Below are 22,323 nucleotides of genomic sequence, written 5' to 3' on the forward strand. Positions count from 1 at the left end.
GGCTAACGCTCGAAACGTCAGCTTTTGTAATCGTTACGGTGGCCAATTTACCATTTCAACTTTGTTAATGTATCCAAATTCTTCCAACTCTGTCGCTAATTCTGTTCTCAGAGAAAACCTCACCTGTCTCAACAACTCAATGGGGGGCTGGGCACCATACTTCTCCTTAGACGGCATGTTGAGATCATCCACAAACACAACACATTTCTTACCAGGAGGTGGACCGTACACTCCCTTGCGACGCCTGCAATAAATCAACATACCGGAAGTTTACAAGTAGCCTGTCAGTTGGCACAATCGTAGCTCTGTTTTGCTTTCACTTTGAAGATTTGATTTAAGAAATATGCTCGTCATCAAGCTAATATCACGAAAAAAGGGTTAAAAATATGAAAAATACGAGCTATTAGCTGAAGGTAACAATAATGGCCAAAACTGATATTCTGTCAGAGAGGTAGAAGAACGTTTATGGCCAAATAAGAGAATTTTGAAGTTGACCAGTTTTACCTGTCTAGCTTAGCCATAATGATGTCCTGAGTTTGACCTGCACTGGTTCGCGCTGAGAAGTTTATGTTGATTGGAAGATACCTGAAACAAAGCAACAACTTATCGTAAATTTATCATAGCTTTATCCTTTTTTAGTTCAGACTTGTTCTTGACTTTAAACGTCAAACGGCTAGCCAACTCAGTTATGTCTTTAACGAAAATCGTGCGTCACTCAAACTAATTAAACAGCTGACATTAAATGGATAAGCTTTTTTTTTTTTGCTTACACACATGTAAGCTTTTTTTTTTGCTTACACACATGTAATGTTCAAAAGGTCACCGAGCGAGTGCTTACCGTCCACGCTCTACTTTAGTATTTAACATCTATTCATCATTTATCTCGCATATTTACCATTACAAGAAGAGATACAAAGTGCTATCTTTTGAATTTACCTCTCAAATTTTTAAATCAATAATTTTTTAAAGTAGCAGTGGAAGTTTCTTTCAGATACGATAATAACCGACACAACAACAGCCTACTTTTCTTTGGGCATCCTAACGATGTAGTTGTTAGTGATGGCGGACTTTCCTGTTCCCGTGGGACCAATAAACAGCAATGGCTTCCCATGAGTGAGGAAAGCTTCCAAGAAAAACATCTGCCGAGCAGTTTCATCTGTAGGAATCATCAGCTCGCTGACCTGTTCACCCAAAAAAAAAAGGTTAAAATATGCGTTTTCTTTCTCCATCCTTTCCCAGCCTGACCCTTTTTTGATATTTATCGCCTATCTGGTTTTTCTTTTTCGAACCCGGCAGACCATTACTTATGGTCCAATTCCCATTGGACAAAGTTTAATTTGAGTGTCACATTGGAAATGTCTTAATACTTACGTTGCCGAAGTAATTGGATATGTTAGACTGAGAAATCGAACTAATTTTCGAATTGGAAAATAAGCTTCTAAATAGCCTTTGACCCAAGTAAAGAAGTGAAGACCACTCAGATGAAAAACTGAGACCTTTTAAGCTTGTTTACGAAGGAAAGAAAAAGATTTCTTGTCCATGTATTGCTGGGCTTAAAGGTAATGTCTTCATGCGATGAGCAACAACATATAAACAGAGGCTTGTGTGACTGTAAGGAGGGCAAGTTACACCTCTCAGGAATAGCAAGAAGCGGTGGGAAAGACGCAGTGGACGATATACCTTTGCATCCTTTGGAATGGCAGTTTTAGCTTTGTCTACCCTTTCAATCCAGTTGTTCCACGAGCCACTGGCTTGTTTCACGAAATAAAAGTCGTAAACAGTTCCACGATCAGGAAACACATTTTGCTAAAAGAGTTAAAGAAATAATATTCAATCGATTTCACTTCATGAGTAAGTTCTGACCTAAAGAAGCGATCAGAAATACTGCTACACTTCCCTTCCCCACGAGAAAATAATCCATCACGGGTCACCCGCCTTCCCCCCAACCCCCTCCCCCCCAACCCCCTCCCCCCCCCCGCATATAATTTTTTCAGGTCTCCCAAATAGTTTTTAGTGCATCCATTTATACTCCTAAGTGGAAGAAAGGCAGAGTATCATAAAAAAGAAAACAGCACAATGAGCTCTCGATCCTGAGTACAAAACGCCAACTCAACAGCACACTATTCCTGTTCTATCCCTTTTTTACATACTCAATATTTCAAGCTTTAGATTTAGACATTTCGTTGGAGAAGGTATCGTAGGTTAGGTCAAAGAATATCTGAGGTAATTGACTGGAATAAAATCGCCTCGTTACCTTAGTCATCTTAATGTTGTTAGGTTTGGGGTGATCTTTATCCGTTCCGCTGATCAGCAATCTGAAAAATGCGTCAAACTTCTTGCGACTGTCGCCGTTTATAGTGCCGCCAATGGACCAAACCATGGCAAAGATAAACAGACACTGGAGCCAGCTGGTGATCTATGAACAAATGAATGAGGCCGTAAAAACGGTTGTGTGAAAAAATCTATTATAAAACGCAGGATCCTATGTGAAGGGTTCTGCATAATGACGCCAAAAAGAATCCGCGTCACGTCGCAGAAAATAAATCTCCACATCAAACTTTTAAAGTCAAACAAAATTTCGGATCCATGTCGGTATCAGAGTAGCTGCGCACCTACCCCTCCCATAACCCAACGACAGTCTACTGATGACAAGTTAGGGTCAATGTTGGAAGGGGGGGGGGGTTGGTGTGCAGTTGCTCAGACACGGACATTTATCCCAAACGTTTCACTGACTAACCTACGCCAGGCAAATATCTCTCAAAATAACAGGCATGTCTCGATCCTTGATGTATGTGTAACTAACAGAAACTGCCGAAGATATCACGCGGTTTCATGTAAAGTAGTGTCGTATTGCAATGTATACAATGCCAATAGTAGCGCCGGTCTTGCATTAGGTATAAATTACTGCTACAAAGATTTTCCAATTGTCAAAGCGCGCCACACCAAGCAGTTTCTACACGGTTGCCGTTCGCGTGACAAAAACGTGTGTGCGTGTCATGTCACATGACGTGACTCGAATCAAGTTAGCTCACGTCACGTCACTAAGATAACAACACCCTCAGTTTATGTCAGGTCATCATGTACACACCTGTGAGCTTGACATTCTGTCAGCGCCTTCAGCTTGATCTTGCATAGCGATTTCATCCAACAAACACGTGTACAGATTCATAAAGGAATTCACAAGATGCATGTTGGACGTATTGATGAAAAACTTGCACTCGCGGCGGAGAAAGGCTGGAAAATAGAAACAGGTTGTTCAGGGGGGGGGGCGGTAGAAAGTGGAACTTGATTTTTTTTTTTTTTTGTAAAAAGAGGGTTTCATGAAGTTCGACGGGAATTAATGTTTTTCATAGTGCAAGTGAACTTGGAAGGAGATAGGTCTGGGTGCTGTCTTAAATTAATAAATCTTTTGAAGATCTTATATCAAACTCGTAAGAAATTCGCGTAGCAATCCTAATATACTGTCATGCTGATAAGTATTAAGAGTGAGGATAATCACCAACTAGGGTGTTACTGTTTGCATACCACACCCAATTCTTCGGTCAGGCCAACACAGAAATGTATAGTTATGTGTAAACAGTTTCAGGATTCGGGTTTGAATGCTGCCATCACTACTTACACAAACATGGATGTACAAGCCACATGAACAAGGCCCTGATGGTTTCCAAATGCTCCGCATTCAAGCTCTTAGGAAGCGTGTTCATGTAAGAATCCATCAGTGGTTCCCAGCCAAGCTAAAATAAAGTAAAGGATTTAACATATGAATCACCCGCAAAAACTAACAGGGAAGACCCCAGTGGAGAAGATAACCATGGATTCGTCCTTTTTTATTTTTTTTTTCCTTGAAAACAAGAACTAACACTTTTCTCGTTTGATACCTTGTTTGAATGATCGTAGAGTGAGTTTTTTTTTTACTTTCTCGTTAAAATTGTTCCAAATGGATGGACCTCAGAATGGCAAGTTATGCTTTACTAACAAATTTCCACTTCTGCGATTCATCCATTGGGAACAATTTGACTCCTTCCTCAAAACTTAGAATGTCACTGATTGGACAAGACACTTGTCTCGAACGAATTGGAGTACTGCCCTACTGCGCTGCAACCATAACTTTTCTAGGTAAAACTTTCATCGAAAGCTTGCTAGTTTAGAGTCCTTTCCAGAGTGTATTTAGTAACAGTGCTAGCTCTGTGATTGGTCAAGAAAAACTCGTGCAACCCTCTCAACCAATTATGTGCGATTTGGTCGCTCGCGTTTTCCCGCGCTACGGGCAGTTCGTTTGTTTCTACTCTAAGCTCTCAATGGCTCTTTAAGACATTTTCCTTCACTTGGATTGGCTGCTGTGATCACTTTGGGAATAGAAATGACTCTAAATCAGCACTAGGTGTGAGAGTTAAACATTTGCATGATTCTTACTTGGTGAGGTTCAAGGTAGATCATACCACAGCGACTGACTGTAGCAGGAGAAGCTTGCTCCAGGTCTGCGGGCTCAAATATCAAACTCTGTTTGTTGTTCATTTGGATGATTTCACCACTCATCAAACATAACTGAAAAAAAAATGCCATCACTGTATGAGCTTGCGAGACAATGCAAGAAAGAAGAAGGTAAAAACGTGGGTTCCATTTTGCATCCATTCTTCCAAAATACACACACACACACACACAAAGGGCAATGCCGATCAAGTCTATATACGCTTTGAAATACTCTAAGGAAAAGTGATAGATTGAAGGAGAAGTGGAGCTTTCAACCCCTATGTCACCACTCCACCACAATGGCCTGCATAATGCCATTGTGCCTTGTGGCATTCAACGCAGAATATCCGTGACGGCGATGAAGTAAATTATATCTGGATACGTACTTTCTTGTTGTCGTCTAACACAGTATTCATGTTCTCGATCCACACAGCATCTACTGGCCCATCAAAGATCAACCATTTCCTGTCCTCTGTAGTGGACGACGCGTGCTCTCTAAAAGAGTTGGCTAGAACACCATCTGACCACTCATGGGAGACTGGGTCAAAGCAGCCATACAATTCACCCATGCTTATAGACTTTGGATTGATGATCTTGTAAATCACCTGTGGGTAAAGATATAAGTGAAATGATGTTCTTGAACGATTTTGGTGTAAATTGTCTCTGTTCAGCTGCTAACCAGTTTAGGCCCACAAATTTGACCATTTTAAGATGTCTGTCATAAAAATTTGCGGATTTAACTGGCTCAAGGTCGATTTAGGCTAATAATCACCATCTACGATAGAACTACATGACTTGTACTTTCTCTGCGGCGACAGTCACATACAAAAAAACACTGTTGTAGAGTTTTGGAAATGCTTCAAGACTGTAAAATGATCTAGCCATCGTAAATGTCGCTTAAATTGTCATGACGGTCAGGGACAAAAAGCAACAGGGCTGAAAGCGATGAACGCGAAATTTAAAATCTTGAATTGTTTGTGTGAAGTTGTCATAGACCTGCTATATGGACCAAAGAGGCTGCGAATAGAAATTGACCTCAGGGAAGTAAAGTACTGGTTAAAAAAAACATAAATGCTAAAGAAAAACAAAACATGTTTCAACACCCATCAGTCTCGATAAAGGCACTGAAAAAATATACTGGACGAAGCTCTCGTACTGTTATATGGGGCATACCTTTTGATACGGATATCCTGCTTTGTTGAGATCTGACATCGCATCAGACAGCACCTAAGGAAAACATCACGTGATCACCTCTTACGTTATCGGCCATTCCTACTCTATTACAAGTCGGTAAATAGAATATGTGTTAGGGCTTTAAACGTGTCCACAACCACGAAACCTGGAGTCATGCTTAATTCTTACCTTGAACGCCATTGTCTTTCCTCCGAGTGGATCTCCAACTATCATAAAACCATGTCTGACGATCATCATCTCGTAAACCTAGAAACACAAAATTACGTACAGCTTAGATCATGATGATCACCCTTTAGAGTACAATTCATTATCGGAATGTACAGCGACAGCAAAGGCTTTCACGAGTATTGAATACGTCAACGAGAAACTAAGGTCAACAAGTTGCGGCTTCCATTTTTTTATTTTCAAATACAGCACTTTCCTTCTGTGCGTCGAAAATCAAACATATTCTCAACAGTTCATCAGTTCAAAGTTTGATTTGTTCACCTGAATCAACGAGATGATGATTTTTCAACTCTTATAACTTAATGCGCCAAGAGGCCAATGAGATTTCAAAATAAGATGGGTAAACAGCCGTAAGCGCGGGTAAACTCCGGGAAGAGATCACGTTTGGTTTCAATTTTGGATCTCACTAGATGAGAGGGTGGCGGAAGTTTCCTGAACCATTCTCAGAATTTAGTAAAGCAAAATTAATGTAGTCTTACATTACATTAAGGAACCACTTTGTCGTTGATGTACACTATCAAGAGCTTACCTGAATGATTTTCTTAAGGAACCACTTTGTCGCCTGTAAATTACGAATCTTGCAGTTCTCTCTGAGAGCGTCCATCAAAACTCCGTAGTCGGGGTTGGGCCAACTAGTGCCGGGAAACAAGTCCGAGATGATTCCTTCGAACAGAGGCACATCCTGCAATACAAAAGGAAGGAGTTCAACGCACCGGCCTCTCGGCCACAGTCTCCAACTACTGACTCTCAAACCAAAACCAAAACTTAAGAACATGCCGCCGGGCTGATCAAATTGAGTAGCAAAAAGTAATCGATCAACAAAAAACTCTACCTGTGCCAAGAACTTGGCAAGATTGACCTCCAATACAGCTCTTAACATAAGCTCCCCTTCATCATCGTCTGGATAACGAAGCTTGAGATTCCCAGCAGCAGTAAGCACAGACTTAACAGCCCTCATGCCATAGTCATAATGAGACTGGGACGAGAGCTGTTCTGAACACAGCTGATACGTAGCTACGATCTTCTGTGCCAAACTAAGAAACATCAAAACACAACCTACCTCAGTCACAGTCAAAGAAGATAAATTAACCAACCCATTTTCACACGGAATGATGGAGCACCAAGCCTCGTTTTGAAAAAGAGGCCAAATATTATTATGAGATGGATTATTGAGAACTTTAGGGCCTTACTTAAGTAATGGTACAGCACGCCGCGTGTTATAACATCATATTTGTCACAGAGTACACCTAAGCAGAGGAGAGAACATTACCTTCTTGCGTCCAAGAATCCCATGGAATAGAGGGAGATTTCACTGATTAATGCATAGTCAGGAACCATCATCGCCACAGTGCGGAAAAGAACCTGAGGAAAAGATGACATTAATTGATAACCCATAGAAATAACGGAAATATTGCGCTTACTCCAATTGGTTCAAAACCTATCGATTATTGTAACGGCAAACTAATGGGTATTTCAGAAATCAAGAGAACACACTATCGGTATACCGGACGGATGTAAAAACCCCACTTGGCTGATGACTGAACACGAAAAAATTTTGTAAATCACCAGCTAGGGGCTAAAACAAAAGGTACTGTGCAATCCTACACAGACCACGGACGTCAGTTACAATGGTGGAGACAGTATACGTGACTGGTCCTGTTCTCTATAAAGTCACGCGACGCTGTCCCAACTTGAGCGTTGCACGACGTCGCAAAACACGGCTGAGAAGGAGACTAAAAGTCACCTTAACAATAAAAAAGCTCACGAGCTCAACGACAAGGTACCTTGAGATTATCGGGAAGCTCCTGCCGCCCTGCATAGCCAGGGTTCATCGTGATAAACATTGTGCACGTTGGATTGAGAACAAGTTCTGTTCCTTCGAAGATAAACTTCGCCTTTCTGTCTGCAATGGCTTTCTGAATCGTATGAATCTGTTGCGCTACTACAGATAACACCTGTTAAAAATACATTACAGTAACCCATTACACCCTATGATCAAAACGGATATTCTCCACACTATTCTCTATACATTTCTCCGGTTTTACTTCATTTTGTTGTCGTTTTATTGTCGGTGGATAGCTTTAGTATAATTTAACATAATTCTGTTTCACAAACCACTTTTTACGAATAAATTGTACGCTTCGCGTAATTGTTTTGAAACGTTGCCAGTGCCAGGACCAGCAAAACAGTGCAAACTCTTGCAACGCCACAAAATACAAACAAATAAACAGTACAATGTGGGGCTTATTGGCTGGGAAAAAGTTTTCAGGACTACAAGTATTTCCAGGTTATAAGCAATAACACAGATAAGCTCACCTCAAGTTCGATTCTGTTGAACTCGTCAAAACAGGCCCAACACCCCGCCTGCGCTAATCCTTTGAAGAATTTACCCATGGCTTTGTAGTCGAGGCCGTCAGAACAATTGAAAACCACGCACTTAAAATAGAGAGAAAAGTTGTAACATAAGGATAAACCCTTATCATTTGAAAAATGTATGTTACACAGAAAAAAACAAACATACAAACAAACCTGTTTTGCCACAGCCTTAGCCAGATCCTTGCAGGTTTCGGTTTTACCTGTCCCAGCAGGCCCCTCGGGAGCGCCACCAAGATTGAGTTTAATGGCGCCCATCAGAGTTCTGTGAACACAAGCGCAGAGTTTGCTTAGTACCAAATAAAGAGAATACAGAAGAAAATCTGGCTTCTCTCTTTGTAACTTGACAGTTGACCAGAAACTCAGCTGGATACCACATGCACTGGAAACCAAAAACATGCTTTGCTAACGAACTGAACTTGCTGCGAAGCGATCCTGATTTCTCCCAAGGGATGTATTCAAAGAATTTTATTTTAAAGTAATTTTGACTTCTGTAAAAATACGGTTTAGTTCTGTGTTATGTCAATACCTACCTGTAACATCTGTCTGTGAGAGGTGTGATCACCAAACGACCACTGTTACCAAGGTATTCATATCCATAGTCAATACTGGTTGTTATCATTCGCACTATGGTCTTCCTATCTTCAAAGTAATATCTAAGCTGTGACAGCCACTGGAAATCATTTGCACTGTTGACTCCATCTTGGTACATCTTTGCCACCACATCACGAGCTGATAATGCCAATCAATAATCAATAATTGGATAGCAAGTTACAGTAAAGTACATCTCTAGAACCACCCCTCCGGCCTCCAGCCCCCGACAAAGCGTTAAACCAATCAGAAACAGGCTTGGTAAAAGACGATGATATCTGAACTAGTTAGTTTACCGATGATGTCACCATTACCAGGTTATTGTCATGTTTGGGACGGCAAAATTCAGATAAGTAGAAAAAGGTGGCACTGTGGTACACAACCAGTCAGAACAATCAGAGAAGATAATTATGCACCACGTGGTAAAGATACTCTCCTCGGATTGGTAGTGTAGCATGGTGCCCCCTTATACAATCAGAGAAGATAATTATGCACCACGTGGTAAAGATACTCTCCTCGGATTGGTAGTGTAGCATGGTGCTCCCTTATACAATCAGAGAAGATAATTATGCACCACGTGGTAAAGATACTCTCCTCGGATTGGTAGTGTAGCATGGTGCCCCCTTATACTAGTCATATTGCCTTTTTTGAAAGAAGGAAACCTCATGAAACAGTTTGGTAAGGTAGCATGATGCAACCCAAACTGAGGATGCTTGACGATGGAGGTAAAATGGAATGGAAGTAACAGTTCGTTTAGCCTTAATATTCCCATAAGTAGAAACGGATAACTGAATTACTTACCATGCACATCAATTACAGTGAGCGCGCCAAGCGTGATCCTGATACCAGAATCCAGTTTCCCTCGGACAAGGGCAACAATGGTTTCAATTTGAGAATTAGACTTGGCAAGGTAATCCTAAAAAGATTATAAAACATAAGACTCAGTCAACGACTGGTAGAAGGTCGTAACATCTGTTGCGTGGATTATAACAACAGTAAGCAGTCTCCGCTGAAGTTCTGGTCACAGCAGCGCGGAATAATCAATAGGGACCTTAAGCTGTCAGGACGGCAACGCCAGGGAAGACTTCGATTAAAAAATGAATTTCTGCCTTTAATTAAAATTTCAAAAATGACTGCATGTGTCTACCGTCTCATACGGCGACACACCTCAACTTGAGCAGAAGGTATAATAGGAGCGTTGAGTTCCAAACGGAAATTAAAATAATTTGCCGTCGCGGTTTCCGTTCGCAGACGACGTAAATTTTGGCGATTTCACGTTGTTGTTTTGCATGGGACGGCTAAGAAATGTATAAAAATTTTAACAGACGTGCTGAGCTATTGTTCGGCCAATTAGATCTTTTGTTTTTCCACGTCCTCATCGCCGTCGCCGTCGTGGTTTGTCTTAGGCCTCTAATGATTATCCACAAAACCGTAGGTTGGGAGCTACTAATAAGTGCTTTTTCGCGTGCAGTTCAAAATCACAAATTACCTTCAACCCATCTTTCTCCAGCAAGGCTTGTGATACTTCGGAAGTCCAAAATATACCGCTACATGCCAAAATGATCTACGGAAATCAAAGATTCACATAAATCCATAAATTATAGCATTTTTTATATGTACACATCTTCTTGGAGTTAACCCTACCCACTTAACTTATTATATTTACGGTCAATGCAATCAAGGCAGATTTAACAATATGAGATATTCACAGTGCAACAAAGTCAACTGATTTGAACGAAACTGCACTATTATTTTTTTCATTTAAATCTTAGACATCTCTAATTCCAGACAGAGGAGAAAATTTGTAAAGAAAACTTAGTGAAAAAACAAAGACCTGGACAATTTTCGAGTGGGAGACATGAACTCTCCCATCGATTATTGATTGGAATTACGCTGCCTTACCTGCCCAGGCCACTCTTGGACCCACTTGCCCCGGGGAGTCTGGTTATAGGCATTTACAGCATCTTCTGTGACTTTCTTGAGACTGTTGATCATGACTTCTTCAACTTGAATCAGCCACTTCTCCACCATTCCCTATGAACCAACAACAAACAACACTTTGAATTAGCTTGATAACACCCAAATTTGTATTTACAGTAACAAATCAGCGAGAAGTTGGTGAGGTATGTGCAAAATATCATGCAAAACTGATTCTGCTTTCTACATTCTAGCCCTTAAAAAGATGCGATGTATGGGACTGACAAATATTCAAGTTTCATTGAGGTTCTAGCCGGCTAATATATTAGCTTCTTGTACGTGAGTATCCATAAGAAATCTTTTGATCAGCACTTCTGTGTGTTTTCTTTACTTGTGCTCGACAAAACATTTATTGATTAAACACTACCGGATGGAATGAAGGCGTGAAAGCTGAGTGATTCGTTATGCGGTACTACGTTTTAAGTCTGTAGACGTATCATGTACGTAGTGAAGCTATTTCAAATATTAATGATTCTTCAATATACTTTCACCAATTGTATATTTTGAAAAATGTATTTTTGAAATTCATCTCTGAACTGTTCGTTTTTTTCACTTTTCCTGCGATTGTAAAGGAAATTACAACTCAACTACCACATGGCTGAGATAACTACGATGACAATGCAAATTCTTGGGCAACTGCGCAACTGCGCACCCAACCCTCCGCTAACCCAACAACAGTTAACTGATAACAATCTAAGGTTAATGTTGGGTTAGGGGAGGGGTGGGGTGCTCAGGTGCTCAGATACCGACATTGGTGCGTAACTATATACCTTAGCTTTGGCTGGGATGATTTTGGTGGAGAATGGAACAGTTTCATTCTCTGCACTGATCATTCCCACCACTTCCTGATCCTCTGTGAACTCAAGTCTTGCAATTCCTTCAAAACATTTCTTCAGATGCGGCTGTACTCGAAGAGGATCTTTGGTTTCTGATAAGATCTCCAACAACTCGTCATTTGACAAGAAGAAAAACCTGACAGCAATGAAAACACATTTATCATTAACCAATATCCGAAGGTCCGTGGTTTCAATCCTCGTGAAGACTTAGAATTTTTACTCTGTTCCACGCTCGTGGCAGAATGAATTACATAATCGTTACATCATGATGAATAAGTTGACCGTGATTTTACCTCGGAAAGAAGAGCTGTTTCTTCTCCAGATAAGCATTGAGACCCTTCTGAATCTCCTCGAGCAGTTGGTTAGCCTCGTTCAGTCTTCCCAACATGTTAGGCTGCGCCGTAGCCATAAGCACTTGTGTGTCTTTTCCCTGGTGAAAACAAAAATTCCATATCAGTGCCTCCTTGAAACCCAATTACGATATTTTACTCGTCTAGTACCTGAACTAAACTTCATAAGAAAGCACATTTTGATAAACAGTCGCAAAGCACTTGCCAATGAAATCAGAGCAGGCAATCACAACGAAATAAAGTAACAATGAACATTCAAACTGAAAATAACCAAATTGCCTGATGCGCGCTTAAAGAGAATGACACAAGTGGCTACTGGTTTGAGTTTTACATCTGATTGGCTTAGGCGACGCGAGTTCTCCAGGTTAAGTACAAGCGAAGGAAAGGAAAGTGAATGCAATTCAGGATTAATTTCCACACTTAATTGAATACTGCTCTGCGAAAGAAAAGCTACAAAGGGAAAATTCAAACCACATCAAGGACAGACTATTTCTCATACAATATATCAGTTTTAATTATTTAAATTATGCTGCAGATGCGAATCACAGTCCAAACAGACTAACTCACCGCTTCTGTCATGATGTCTTTCCAGTAGCTGTCTACAATTCCAAACTTTCTTCCCTCCTCGGGCATCTGTGCCATGATATCCTCTGAACTAAAAATCGGCTCCAAGTACAACCATGTGGCCTGACACTAGAATAAAAACAGGCACAAGAATATCAAGGATGGTTATTCAAACCACACTAAAGGGTTAACCTGGGAAGTAACTTTCTAAAACACTACAGTCCAATGCCATTTTGGTGGACTATCCGCAATGTAACTTTCTCTTAAGCTCGTACGGTGTTGTTTCAGTTTCAACGATAGAGTTAAACCTCTTGAAAATGCACCTAATGCAGCTGAAAATATTCCAAGTCAAGTCTCAACAAAGGTTAACAACAACTGGAGAAAATGTTAGAATAGAGTTGAAAAATAAAAGTTGAAAGATCTTTCCTTTAAAAATCTCACATCTACGACTTTAAATAAAAACTTTTCGTAACAATTACTTTAAATACTCATTTAGCGTTCGCCATCTCTTTAAGTTGTTACCAAATAACTTTTGGGAGTTTTAACCGTAAAGGAGTCACCGTAGGCTTGCAAGTAACCCCTACACACTCTACAGTACATTCTCATATACAACTGCCTCTAGAAGTCTGGCCATTTGTTCAATAGTCTTTAGAACTACCATAATAAAATTTGTGTGACCTCCATTAAAGCTATGCTCTCAGAAAAAGAACTGGCTTCCTGACAACTTCGGTCTCAGAAATGTAGAGTGTCCAGTTCAAAGAAGCTCTAATACAGTTACCAAAGTCAATAAAGTTATCAAAGTCGCCAAAAGATGAAGGTGGTCGTCTGTGGCAGCCATGTTTAGATAAAGCACGGCCCTGATCAATAAAATAACAAACCTTGAGCCATGCATCAATGATATCTTGCATTTCAATGAGCCTTTCGCACCATTCCTAAAAGCCAACGAGCAACAATTACGTTCAGGACTGACTTTATGAAACAGAATCTTTCGGGAATCCCAAATTTCAAGCAAAATGAGAGATCGTTTAATTGAAACATGTATCGAAGCACATATGGCATACACACTCGGACATCCTGACTGCCACCGATTTCACTCTCCCAGTTCCATCCCTCCTCCCCTTAACAGTATATTGTCAAACTTTGTACACTTTCAGAGTGTCATATCCAAAATAGGGCAACACTGAAATGGGATTGAAATGGGAGTGAAATGGAATCGAAATGGGATTGAAATGGGATAGTGGCTATTTGTGTTTGTGAATACTAGCAGGTTTCTACAAAAAGTAGAGTCAACACGATTCCAGTCATATTAATTCAGCAGATTCCTCCAATACCCTTTCAATATCCAGTGCGTATGTTCACAATGTAGTAGGAAGAGACAAGTCTGTAACGTCGCCTGAAACTAACAAACCTTGATGTCTGCCTCAAAGGGTTTGATAAATGGGGAACCACTCATGGTTTGAGCCTTGACGATATGATCATCAAGCAACAACTGAATATCATCCACAGCTGACAGGATTGACACACCCTGTAGAGAAAAAAAAAATACCCTAATGGTTATTTGAAATATTGCAGGTTGATTTCAAGTCATTTATGAAACGGCAACAACTTGCTGAAAACTAGAATTAGAACAAAGATTAAGAATGCATGAGAGATTTAAACCGTCTTTTCAATGACGGCCAACAGTAGTGCATGCTACAGCAAAATAGCTCATGCAATGGTGTTGTGAAGAGAACATATTTTTCAATATATTCTGAAGGAGATCCTTATCGATTTGAAGGAAAGCAATCAAGAGATACACCTTACTGTTCAAGTTTGCATCGAACGTAGACCTAAATATGAATAATAATATTACGAACAAAGACAAAAACGATGGCGATGAAGTCCGAGATAACATGAAACCAACCGGAAACGTCATCAAAAGAAGGAAATAAAGAGGAAGTAAAGAGGAAATAAAGAGGAAGTAAAGAGGAAATAAAGAGAAAGTAAAGAGGAAATAAAGAGGAAGTAAAGGGGAAATAAAGAGGAAATAAAGAGGAAGTAAAGAGGAAATAAAGAGGAAGTAAAGAGGAAATAAAGAGAAAGTAAAGAGGAAATAAAGAGGAAGTAAAGGGGAAATAAATAGATAAAAGGATGATGAGGACGCTGCTGAGAACAAGGATGATCACGATGATAAGGCGGGAGGCGGTTAGCTCTATCCATTGAGCTAACCGCCTCCCGGTTAGCTCAATGGATAGAGCGCTGGACTGATGTGCGGGAGGTCGAGGGTTCGAGCCCCGGCCGGACCAACACTCAAGGTCTTAAAATAATTGAGAAGAATATGCCGCCTTTCTATAACATCAAGAAATGGATTAGATATTATAGTCTTCTCGGATAGGGACGAATAAATGGAGGTCCCGTCTCCTGCAGGGTTAGGGGTAGGAGACGTTAATTTCCCACGCACGAGATTACTGTGTGATGGATGTCCTCCCCTGAGGTGGGATGGTTGTTGTCTTGCGTTTCATACATGAGCCTCTGGCTCGGGAAATATGGGTAACCATGCTCCACGTAAAGACATTAAACTTTGATTACTATTACTATTACTATTATTACTATTACTATTGAAGAGAACAATAACGAGAATACTATCGATGGTGATCAGGTAGAGAAGGATGGAGTTGATGAAAACTTGGACAATATCAAAGATAAAGATAACTCACCGTGTCTCTGTAAGGAGTGAGTTCAAAGTACATATCTTTCCATTCAACCTTCATTTTCTCCATAGTTTTCTCCAAGCCAAACTCCTTACTGGCCGCGCCACTTATCTCATCAAGTCTGTAGAAGAACAATTCATCGCGATTCAGTATCACAGTTTCACCTTTTACTATCTAACATCAATATGCATATTCTCCATACTGTTCGCTATGCTTTTCCTAAAGTGCTGACAAGTAGAATTTGTTTAACAATCAGGAGCTTCTTTAATTGGTGATCATTTTCGTTATTCTCATGACGTTAATGTGTGATTCAGGGGTGAATTGTAAGGAGATATTAGAAGAAAATCACTCTAAGAGGTCAACATGTTAAACCATTGTCGGAGCTTATGAACGAGTGAATAAAGGCTGATAGTTTCGAAAGAAACTGTTTGGGGCTGCGTCGGTGGGAGTAAGGAAATAATTTGGATATATCAACAAAGTTGAAATGGTAAATTGGCCACCGTAACGATTACAAAAGCTGACGTTTCGAGCGCTGGCCCTTCGTCGGAGCGAATAGAGGAATTGTGGGTTGTGTGTGCTTTTAAAGGCAGAAAATGGAGCTACGTTATTGGTGGGAACATGGCAACGAGAAAAACGAGTTGATGAACGAGTGCTTACCGACTAAGTGTCGTAAAAGTAAAAAAATGCACACAGAGCCCATGAGAAATCAGGGCAAATACGTAGCCGGCCTAGGGCCTGTTTCTCGAGAGTCCCGGTAACTTAACGGGCCCGTAAAGCTGTTCTGTTTTCATTTAAAATGGGCATTTCAAAAGTTTTGAAAATGATACAATAAAAGTATCGGCTAAAGAAACAAAAAGGACTGGTTTGGGTGCCAGAACCTGCTTTCCTATCCTTTAAATTTTGATTTTTAAACATGGCTTCGTGCCCGTTAAGTTACCGTGACTTTCGAGAAACGGGCCCCTGGAACGAATTTCGATTGATTAAAGTTTTGCATTTAAATGATTACGCGGATCATGCGAAATTTTAAGCCCAATCGCAGAACTAAAACGATTGCAATCTCGGATTGCTTTTAACTCCCGATTGAAAATTGCTCTGGAGCTTGAACGATCGAGCAACAAGACTTACAAGTATACGATATGCATGAAATTTATGTATGAGACATGATATTACTAACAAAGTTTAACATAAACAGGTAAGCTCGTGAAGTGCCATTCGTAAACGACTCTCACAATTGAGCAGGCAAATAAACTAATACGGTCACTTGATCCTTACTTTTCAGTGAACTTGTGAAGATTGTATTCCAGCATATTACAGAGGGACGTTGTTGGCTCGGGTTTGATGTTAAACCCGACAACTTCGCTCATCTAAAAAACAACGTTACATCTTATTAGAGGCTACAGAGAAATCTAGGAGGCTGCTTAAAAGGCACCAGCTTGAGTGACTGATCCTCACACCACAAAAAGGTTACCCCAATTCCTTTCTTTTGGTCTATATTTGTTCACATAAAACTGGCACAAAATTGTCCCAAAAAGTTGGGACAAACCTTGACGGTGCATGTTTACTCGGGTTTCTCTACCAGCGCGTTACCGTTTTAATTGCCTTTCTAATTTAAACTCAATCAAGGGACGTGAAAAAATAAAAAAAAAAAATAAAAAAAATGATAATCCGTGCGACCTCTACTTTTGATCCTTCTTGTCTCCAATTGACTTCTCATCAGCTTAACATTTTGCGCACAAGCTGCCCAGGTTATAAGTTCAACTAACACACAACTTTTAAGAGCCCAAGTACTGATTTAACAGGGATTTCACGGTGTGATCCCTTTTCTTGTTAATTGTTGAAGCACTGTATTGCTGTCCCTACCTTTCCCAATCATCTCTGGTCGGAAAAGGAAGCTACGTGTACAGACGCAAAGTTTGTTACCCAAAACTTCCAACCACAAAGGAAAAATCAAATACAGAAACAATCTGTGATCAGCTAGGGAAAGATTGACGATTCTAACTCCTTGGAAAAAAAAAAGGCTGGCGAGTAAACTACACAATTCTGAGTATCTCCTTCGCAACTTATTTACAATTCCTACGTATAGAAAGCACCACGCCATCTTGCAATGTTACTGCCACGAGATAAACTGAGGTACCTGCTCCCAATGTCGTTCTCTCAATCCAGGATTACAAATGATCTGCAACAATGGAATGTGAACTTTGAACTTGTCCACCTTACTCTTGACACTGTCAGCCACTCGTCTGGGACCTGGAGCGTCACTAAATGTCTTGGTTAGTTTCAATGCTGTTCTGTACATGCCACCAATTTCCTCCTCGACCTCCTCTGCATTTATGTCCGTAAATGGACCTTTCAAGCAAAAAAAAACAATACAATAACATCAATGTCATAGTCTTGAACAAAGCGCTTTTCGTGTATCCAAAAACCAAGCCTAGATTAATTATAACGGTCAATCAGAGAGAAGCTTTATTTCACAAGGAGCTAATGAAAACACGAAATAAGTAAAAGCTAAAAAGCGCGGGAAAGTGCCAGGGTTATTCGTTCCAACAACCAAGTCTCGCGTAATCAAACAATTAATAGAGAGATTTAGCAACGCGTTTACGTGAAATGTTAATGGCCAGAGTAACCATGTAACCTTATTTTCCCGCCATTTTTTCACGTTTGTCGGTTGCGCTTTGCCGTTTCTACGTGAAAGTAACCTGTTTCGCGTTTACCGTGTTCGTAAAATTTTCTTTACTTTTTTCTCAGTTAATTGCCGGGAAAAGAGCACCAAAACTATTCTTTGTAAGTTATAATGACAAAAGCGCCTTCAAATCCACCATGAAAGGTTCACACCATTTTACGTGAAACGTGAAAGGACAAGCTGACGTTTGCTGTTTCACGTAAACGCGGTGCTAAATCTTTCTAATAAAATCGTAGCTTAACACCACAAGGAGCTAATGGGACCACGAAGTAAGCACACGCTAAAAGCGCGGGAAAATACTTTCACTGTTCAATTTGATGGTTGTACTACCAAAACCCAAACTGATCACAGTGGCCAATCACAACAAAGCAAAATTTCTCAAGAAACCAAGGAGACATTAAAGTGAAAACGTGAAAGCTTCCAAGGGCGCAACAAAATGTGCATGGCAAAGACATAGCATGTGTAAGCTTTGCATCTGATTAGTTGAAGGGTGGCGCGAGTTTCGTTGGCCAATCCCAGAGCATCCAAACGCCAAAAAGTACAGTCATGGATCACTAACGACACTCAAACCGCAACTGAAGCTTCTATTGGCCTTAAACTCATTCTACACAAAGAAGCAGCTCGGCTTATGTCCCTTTTTTTAATGAGAGTAACCATCAAATATAATAAAAACAGATTGTTACCATTCAGCCAAGCTTCATTCTTGTTGTGGAATGACAGTGTTGTCCTCCACAGTTTGTCGTAGGGTTCTTTGTATGCAACCATTGCTTGAAGTATTGGGAACTGTGTGGCCTCAAATTCCAGTAATTCTTCCTCAGTATTTAATTGCTTTGAAAAATCAAAAGATAGACACGTTATTTCCAGATACCAAACGTTAGCAAGTTTTCTAAATTTTACTGTTACTGGTTTATAAGTAAAAGACAATACCTCTGTGAAAACCCGTAATTCAAAAGAGCACACATTCGTTCCTCCAATTAATGATAAACTCTCTTCTTTGAAAGAACTTTAATTCTCACAACTGACTTCACATTCCTCCATTCGCATTCTAAAATGCAACTAACTTCAGTAACCCTTTCAGCCCCCCCCCCCCCCCCCCCCAATTAAGGTCATGGGAATAAAGGAAATGATCACCAGTCAGGAGGTTCTTTTATACATTAGGGTCCACCTTCCACCCAGTAAAACAAAACAGATTAAAGACATCCGTTTCAACATTGACAATAGGGACTTTAAGCAGTCAGGACAGCAACGCCACGGAAGACGTCGATTAAAAAATTAGTTTCTACTTTTAGTTAGAATTTCGAAAATGACTGCATGCGTTTACCTTCTCATAGGGCGCTAGACCTCAAACTCAACATAACGTATAAAAGTAGCGTTGAGTTCCAAATGTAAATTAAAATAATAATTTGCCGCCGCGGTTTCGCTTCACAGACGAAGCAAATTTTGGTGATTTCACGTTGTTGTTTTGCAAAGGACGGCTAGGAAATGTACAAAGTTTTAAAACGCACGTGGTTGGCTATTGTTCTGCCAATTAGATCTATTGTTTATCCACGTTCTCGATACAGTAGCCGTCGTGGTTTGCTTAAAGTCCCTAATTACGAGTGCACGAAACATACAATCAATTCCTCCTGCGCGTTTTTCAGTGATTCCTCAAGCTCATCGAGCTTCTCAACATTCTTTTTCATCTCATCAGCAGCCATGATCTACAGGGAGAAAAAACGTAATTTGTTAACATTTTTCAAAGAATTTGACAAGAACAAAAGTCAGTGTTAAATGACTATTTCTCCTGACCACTCTCAAGTGTGTGTTCATCATATGAGTACAATTTAAAAAACTTTACAAGTTTTGATAGGTTTAACATCACTTTGATGCTTTAAAGCTTAATTAAGCTTGCCTCTTTCTTCCTAAAGGCTTCAACTTCCTTGTTGTACCCATGAAGTTTATCTTCAAATGCCTTGACCCTGTATAAAGAATATATCGGGTTTTTTTTCAATATGTGTTAGAACATGCTAAATAATGTCTTTGTGAACAAACTAGATGTGATATCTAGTGACAACGTAAATCGTGTTGTACGTGATGAAAAAAACGGCCATAACAGCGACAGTGAAAATGATAATGACACTTTACACTACCTCTTACATACGTTTAATGTTACACGCATATGCAATAAAAGATTCTTCCACGAACATCGAGAGTTTGCATAACATTCAAAAAGTAACATCTTGGTCATTACCGAATTTTACTAATTACTCGCTTACTGATCACCCAACGGTGTACAATTCCTTCTCTGAATAACATGTCTGTTATTACAAACACTTGAGATGGTAAAGGGGTAAGTTTCTAAAGAAGCTGCGGTGTTGCATCTATGGCGGTTATTATCAGATAATTTGGTTTTGTCAACGAAGTTGGTATTGTAAATTGGCCACCATTAAGAGTTTCTATAACTGACGTTTCGAGTGATAGACCCTCGTCCGACATGGCAGCTGGACCGTGAATAAATGTTGCTGTCAGTGTTTCCTTAACAAAGTGTACCTGCAGTGCGGGATATAGTCTTAAACAACATTACTCGTCGAAGAATTTTCAAAACAACCGACCAAAGAGCGTGAAAGAAACACAACTCACTTTCTTTTGACTTCATCCATAGCCAGATCCTTTCTGTGTCCTATTCGGTTCCTGCTGAGCTCAAAGATCTTCTGAATATGTTCCGGCCAGTGAAATACAGTGCTGTTCAATTTTAGGTCTTCATCTGTTGGTGAAAAAAAAAAGCACAATCATCACGACATGACAATGTCAAAAAATATTGGTGTAATCATCGTAGGCCTCAAAAAAAAAAAAAAAAACACCTCAACTAAACACTGCACCTCAACAACGTCAAAACACAATCCCCGGTAGCGGGGAAGATTTTTTCGTTGTCAATCAAAAAAATTAACACTAGGCATGCATGGTTTGGTCTTTTCACTGGAACTACGACTTATCCAACTTAAACTTTTGAGACTAAATGTCCAACTCAACCTTATAACCAGCTCAACATACATGGAAGTGTGGCATAATCAAGTAAAAATAGCAGTCTCTCTCCAGCCTCATCAACGGCGGTCTGTAAGTTGACAACAGTAACAGAGCTAGCATTCTCCAAGTAGTGGGTCAGTGCTACCAAGTCACTTGTATTATCTGGCATCTCTTGCACTTTGTCCGATATCTCGTCATAGGATTTACACAACCTGTAAATAAAGAACCCTGCGTCAGTCACCAAGCCAGAAGGCCCAAAGTGCCACAGCTTTCGGTAACTCTGTCAATAGGGACTCTAAGCAGTCAGGACGGCAATGCCACGGAAGACGTAGATTAAAAAATGAGTTTCTACTTTTAGTTAGAATTTTGAAAATGGCTGCATGTGTTTACCGTCTCATAGGGCGCCAGACCTCAAACTCAACATAACGCAGAAAAGTAGCGTTGAGTTCCAAATGTAAATTAAAATAATTCGCCGCCGTGGTCTCGCTTCGCAGACGACGCAAATTTTGGTGACTTCACGTTGTTTTTTTGCAAAGGACGGCTAAGAAATGTACAAAGTTTCAAAACACACGTGCTGGGCTATTGTTCTACCAATTAAATCCATTGGTTTTCCACGTTCTCGTTGCCGTAGCCGTCGTGGTTTGCTTAAAGTCCCTAATAGCATATCTTCACGACTTAGTCAGCAACACCAAATATCAACATGCACCACTTATATCACGACTATCCCACATTACGTACTCGCAAGAAACGATGAAATTTTCCTTTGCTATTTTCGAAATCCACTTACAGTGAATTACGACAAAGTAACATTTCATCCAAAAATTTAATCACTCTTCCCGAGTACAATGATCCAGATATCGAAATTCGATCAAAGGAATACGTACCTAGCATGTTTGAAACCAAATCATAATGACACCACATTAGCGACTCTTTGAAGCACTCGTTAGCACTCCACTCTCAACTTTTTTCGAAGTCACCACTTGCTGACTTAAATGATCGTAAAGTGGTCACCAGAATAAAAAATTTTGGTCGCCAGAAAAAAACAAACAAAAGGAAGACGCTTTGTGCAATAGTAGAATTGAGCACGACTGATACTTTGTGAAAATGTCCATCTTTTACACTTTACACTTCAAAAACCAAAGTCATAAAAACAATTCATCTACCCACAAAAGTCGCCAAATTAGCGACTTACGCTGAAAAAATTTGGTCAGCAATGTTTTTCCAAGTCGTCACGGCAATCTAAACAGTTCCAGCTCGGAACGCAGCCCTAATTTGAGCGAGAGAAGGATAACAGAGAGCTGAATGATGTCCATACCCTCTATTTTTGTCCCTGTTCTGATCCACAACATACTGTATCATTCTGTCGGCTA

The 22,323-nt window shown here is 40.1% G+C and overlaps 1 protein-coding gene across 1 annotated transcript in view; it reads right to left on the reverse strand.

Moving 5' to 3' along the window:
• LOC111323036 (dynein axonemal heavy chain 3) overlaps positions 1-22,323 on the reverse strand; it is a 57,259-nt gene that overhangs the window by 24,718 nt on the left and 10,218 nt on the right. The window contains exons 15-49 of the mRNA XM_022926309.2: positions 22,269-22,323; positions 20,981-21,165; positions 20,570-20,693; positions 19,842-19,908; positions 19,564-19,650; positions 18,634-18,778; positions 17,405-17,616; positions 16,543-16,634; positions 15,277-15,391; positions 13,989-14,105; positions 13,459-13,512; positions 12,584-12,709; positions 11,960-12,096; positions 11,601-11,802; positions 10,756-10,887; positions 10,343-10,417; positions 9,655-9,769; positions 8,796-8,994; positions 8,419-8,527; positions 8,206-8,325; positions 7,674-7,844; positions 7,160-7,251; positions 6,722-6,923; positions 6,419-6,571; positions 5,833-5,910; positions 5,644-5,697; positions 4,857-5,075; positions 4,414-4,545; positions 3,620-3,734; positions 3,089-3,234; positions 2,255-2,416; positions 1,681-1,806; positions 1,024-1,181; positions 505-585; positions 124-244 (exon numbers count right to left, since the gene is read on the reverse strand). The exon at positions 22,269-22,323 is cut by the window's right edge and continues 124 nt beyond it. Coding sequence (XP_022782044.1) covers positions 124-244; positions 505-585; positions 1,024-1,181; positions 1,681-1,806; positions 2,255-2,416; positions 3,089-3,234; positions 3,620-3,734; positions 4,414-4,545; positions 4,857-5,075; positions 5,644-5,697; positions 5,833-5,910; positions 6,419-6,571; positions 6,722-6,923; positions 7,160-7,251; positions 7,674-7,844; positions 8,206-8,325; positions 8,419-8,527; positions 8,796-8,994; positions 9,655-9,769; positions 10,343-10,417; positions 10,756-10,887; positions 11,601-11,802; positions 11,960-12,096; positions 12,584-12,709; positions 13,459-13,512; positions 13,989-14,105; positions 15,277-15,391; positions 16,543-16,634; positions 17,405-17,616; positions 18,634-18,778; positions 19,564-19,650; positions 19,842-19,908; positions 20,570-20,693; positions 20,981-21,165; positions 22,269-22,323 — 4,478 coding nt within the window. The remainder of the gene's footprint in view (positions 1-123; positions 245-504; positions 586-1,023; positions 1,182-1,680; positions 1,807-2,254; positions 2,417-3,088; positions 3,235-3,619; positions 3,735-4,413; positions 4,546-4,856; positions 5,076-5,643; positions 5,698-5,832; positions 5,911-6,418; positions 6,572-6,721; positions 6,924-7,159; positions 7,252-7,673; positions 7,845-8,205; positions 8,326-8,418; positions 8,528-8,795; positions 8,995-9,654; positions 9,770-10,342; positions 10,418-10,755; positions 10,888-11,600; positions 11,803-11,959; positions 12,097-12,583; positions 12,710-13,458; positions 13,513-13,988; positions 14,106-15,276; positions 15,392-16,542; positions 16,635-17,404; positions 17,617-18,633; positions 18,779-19,563; positions 19,651-19,841; positions 19,909-20,569; positions 20,694-20,980; positions 21,166-22,268) is intronic.

Source organism: Stylophora pistillata, chromosome 10 (genome assembly GCF_964205215.1).
Source record: "Stylophora pistillata chromosome 10, jaStyPist1.2, whole genome shotgun sequence".
Taxonomy (NCBI): Eukaryota; Metazoa; Cnidaria; class Anthozoa; order Scleractinia; family Pocilloporidae; genus Stylophora; species Stylophora pistillata.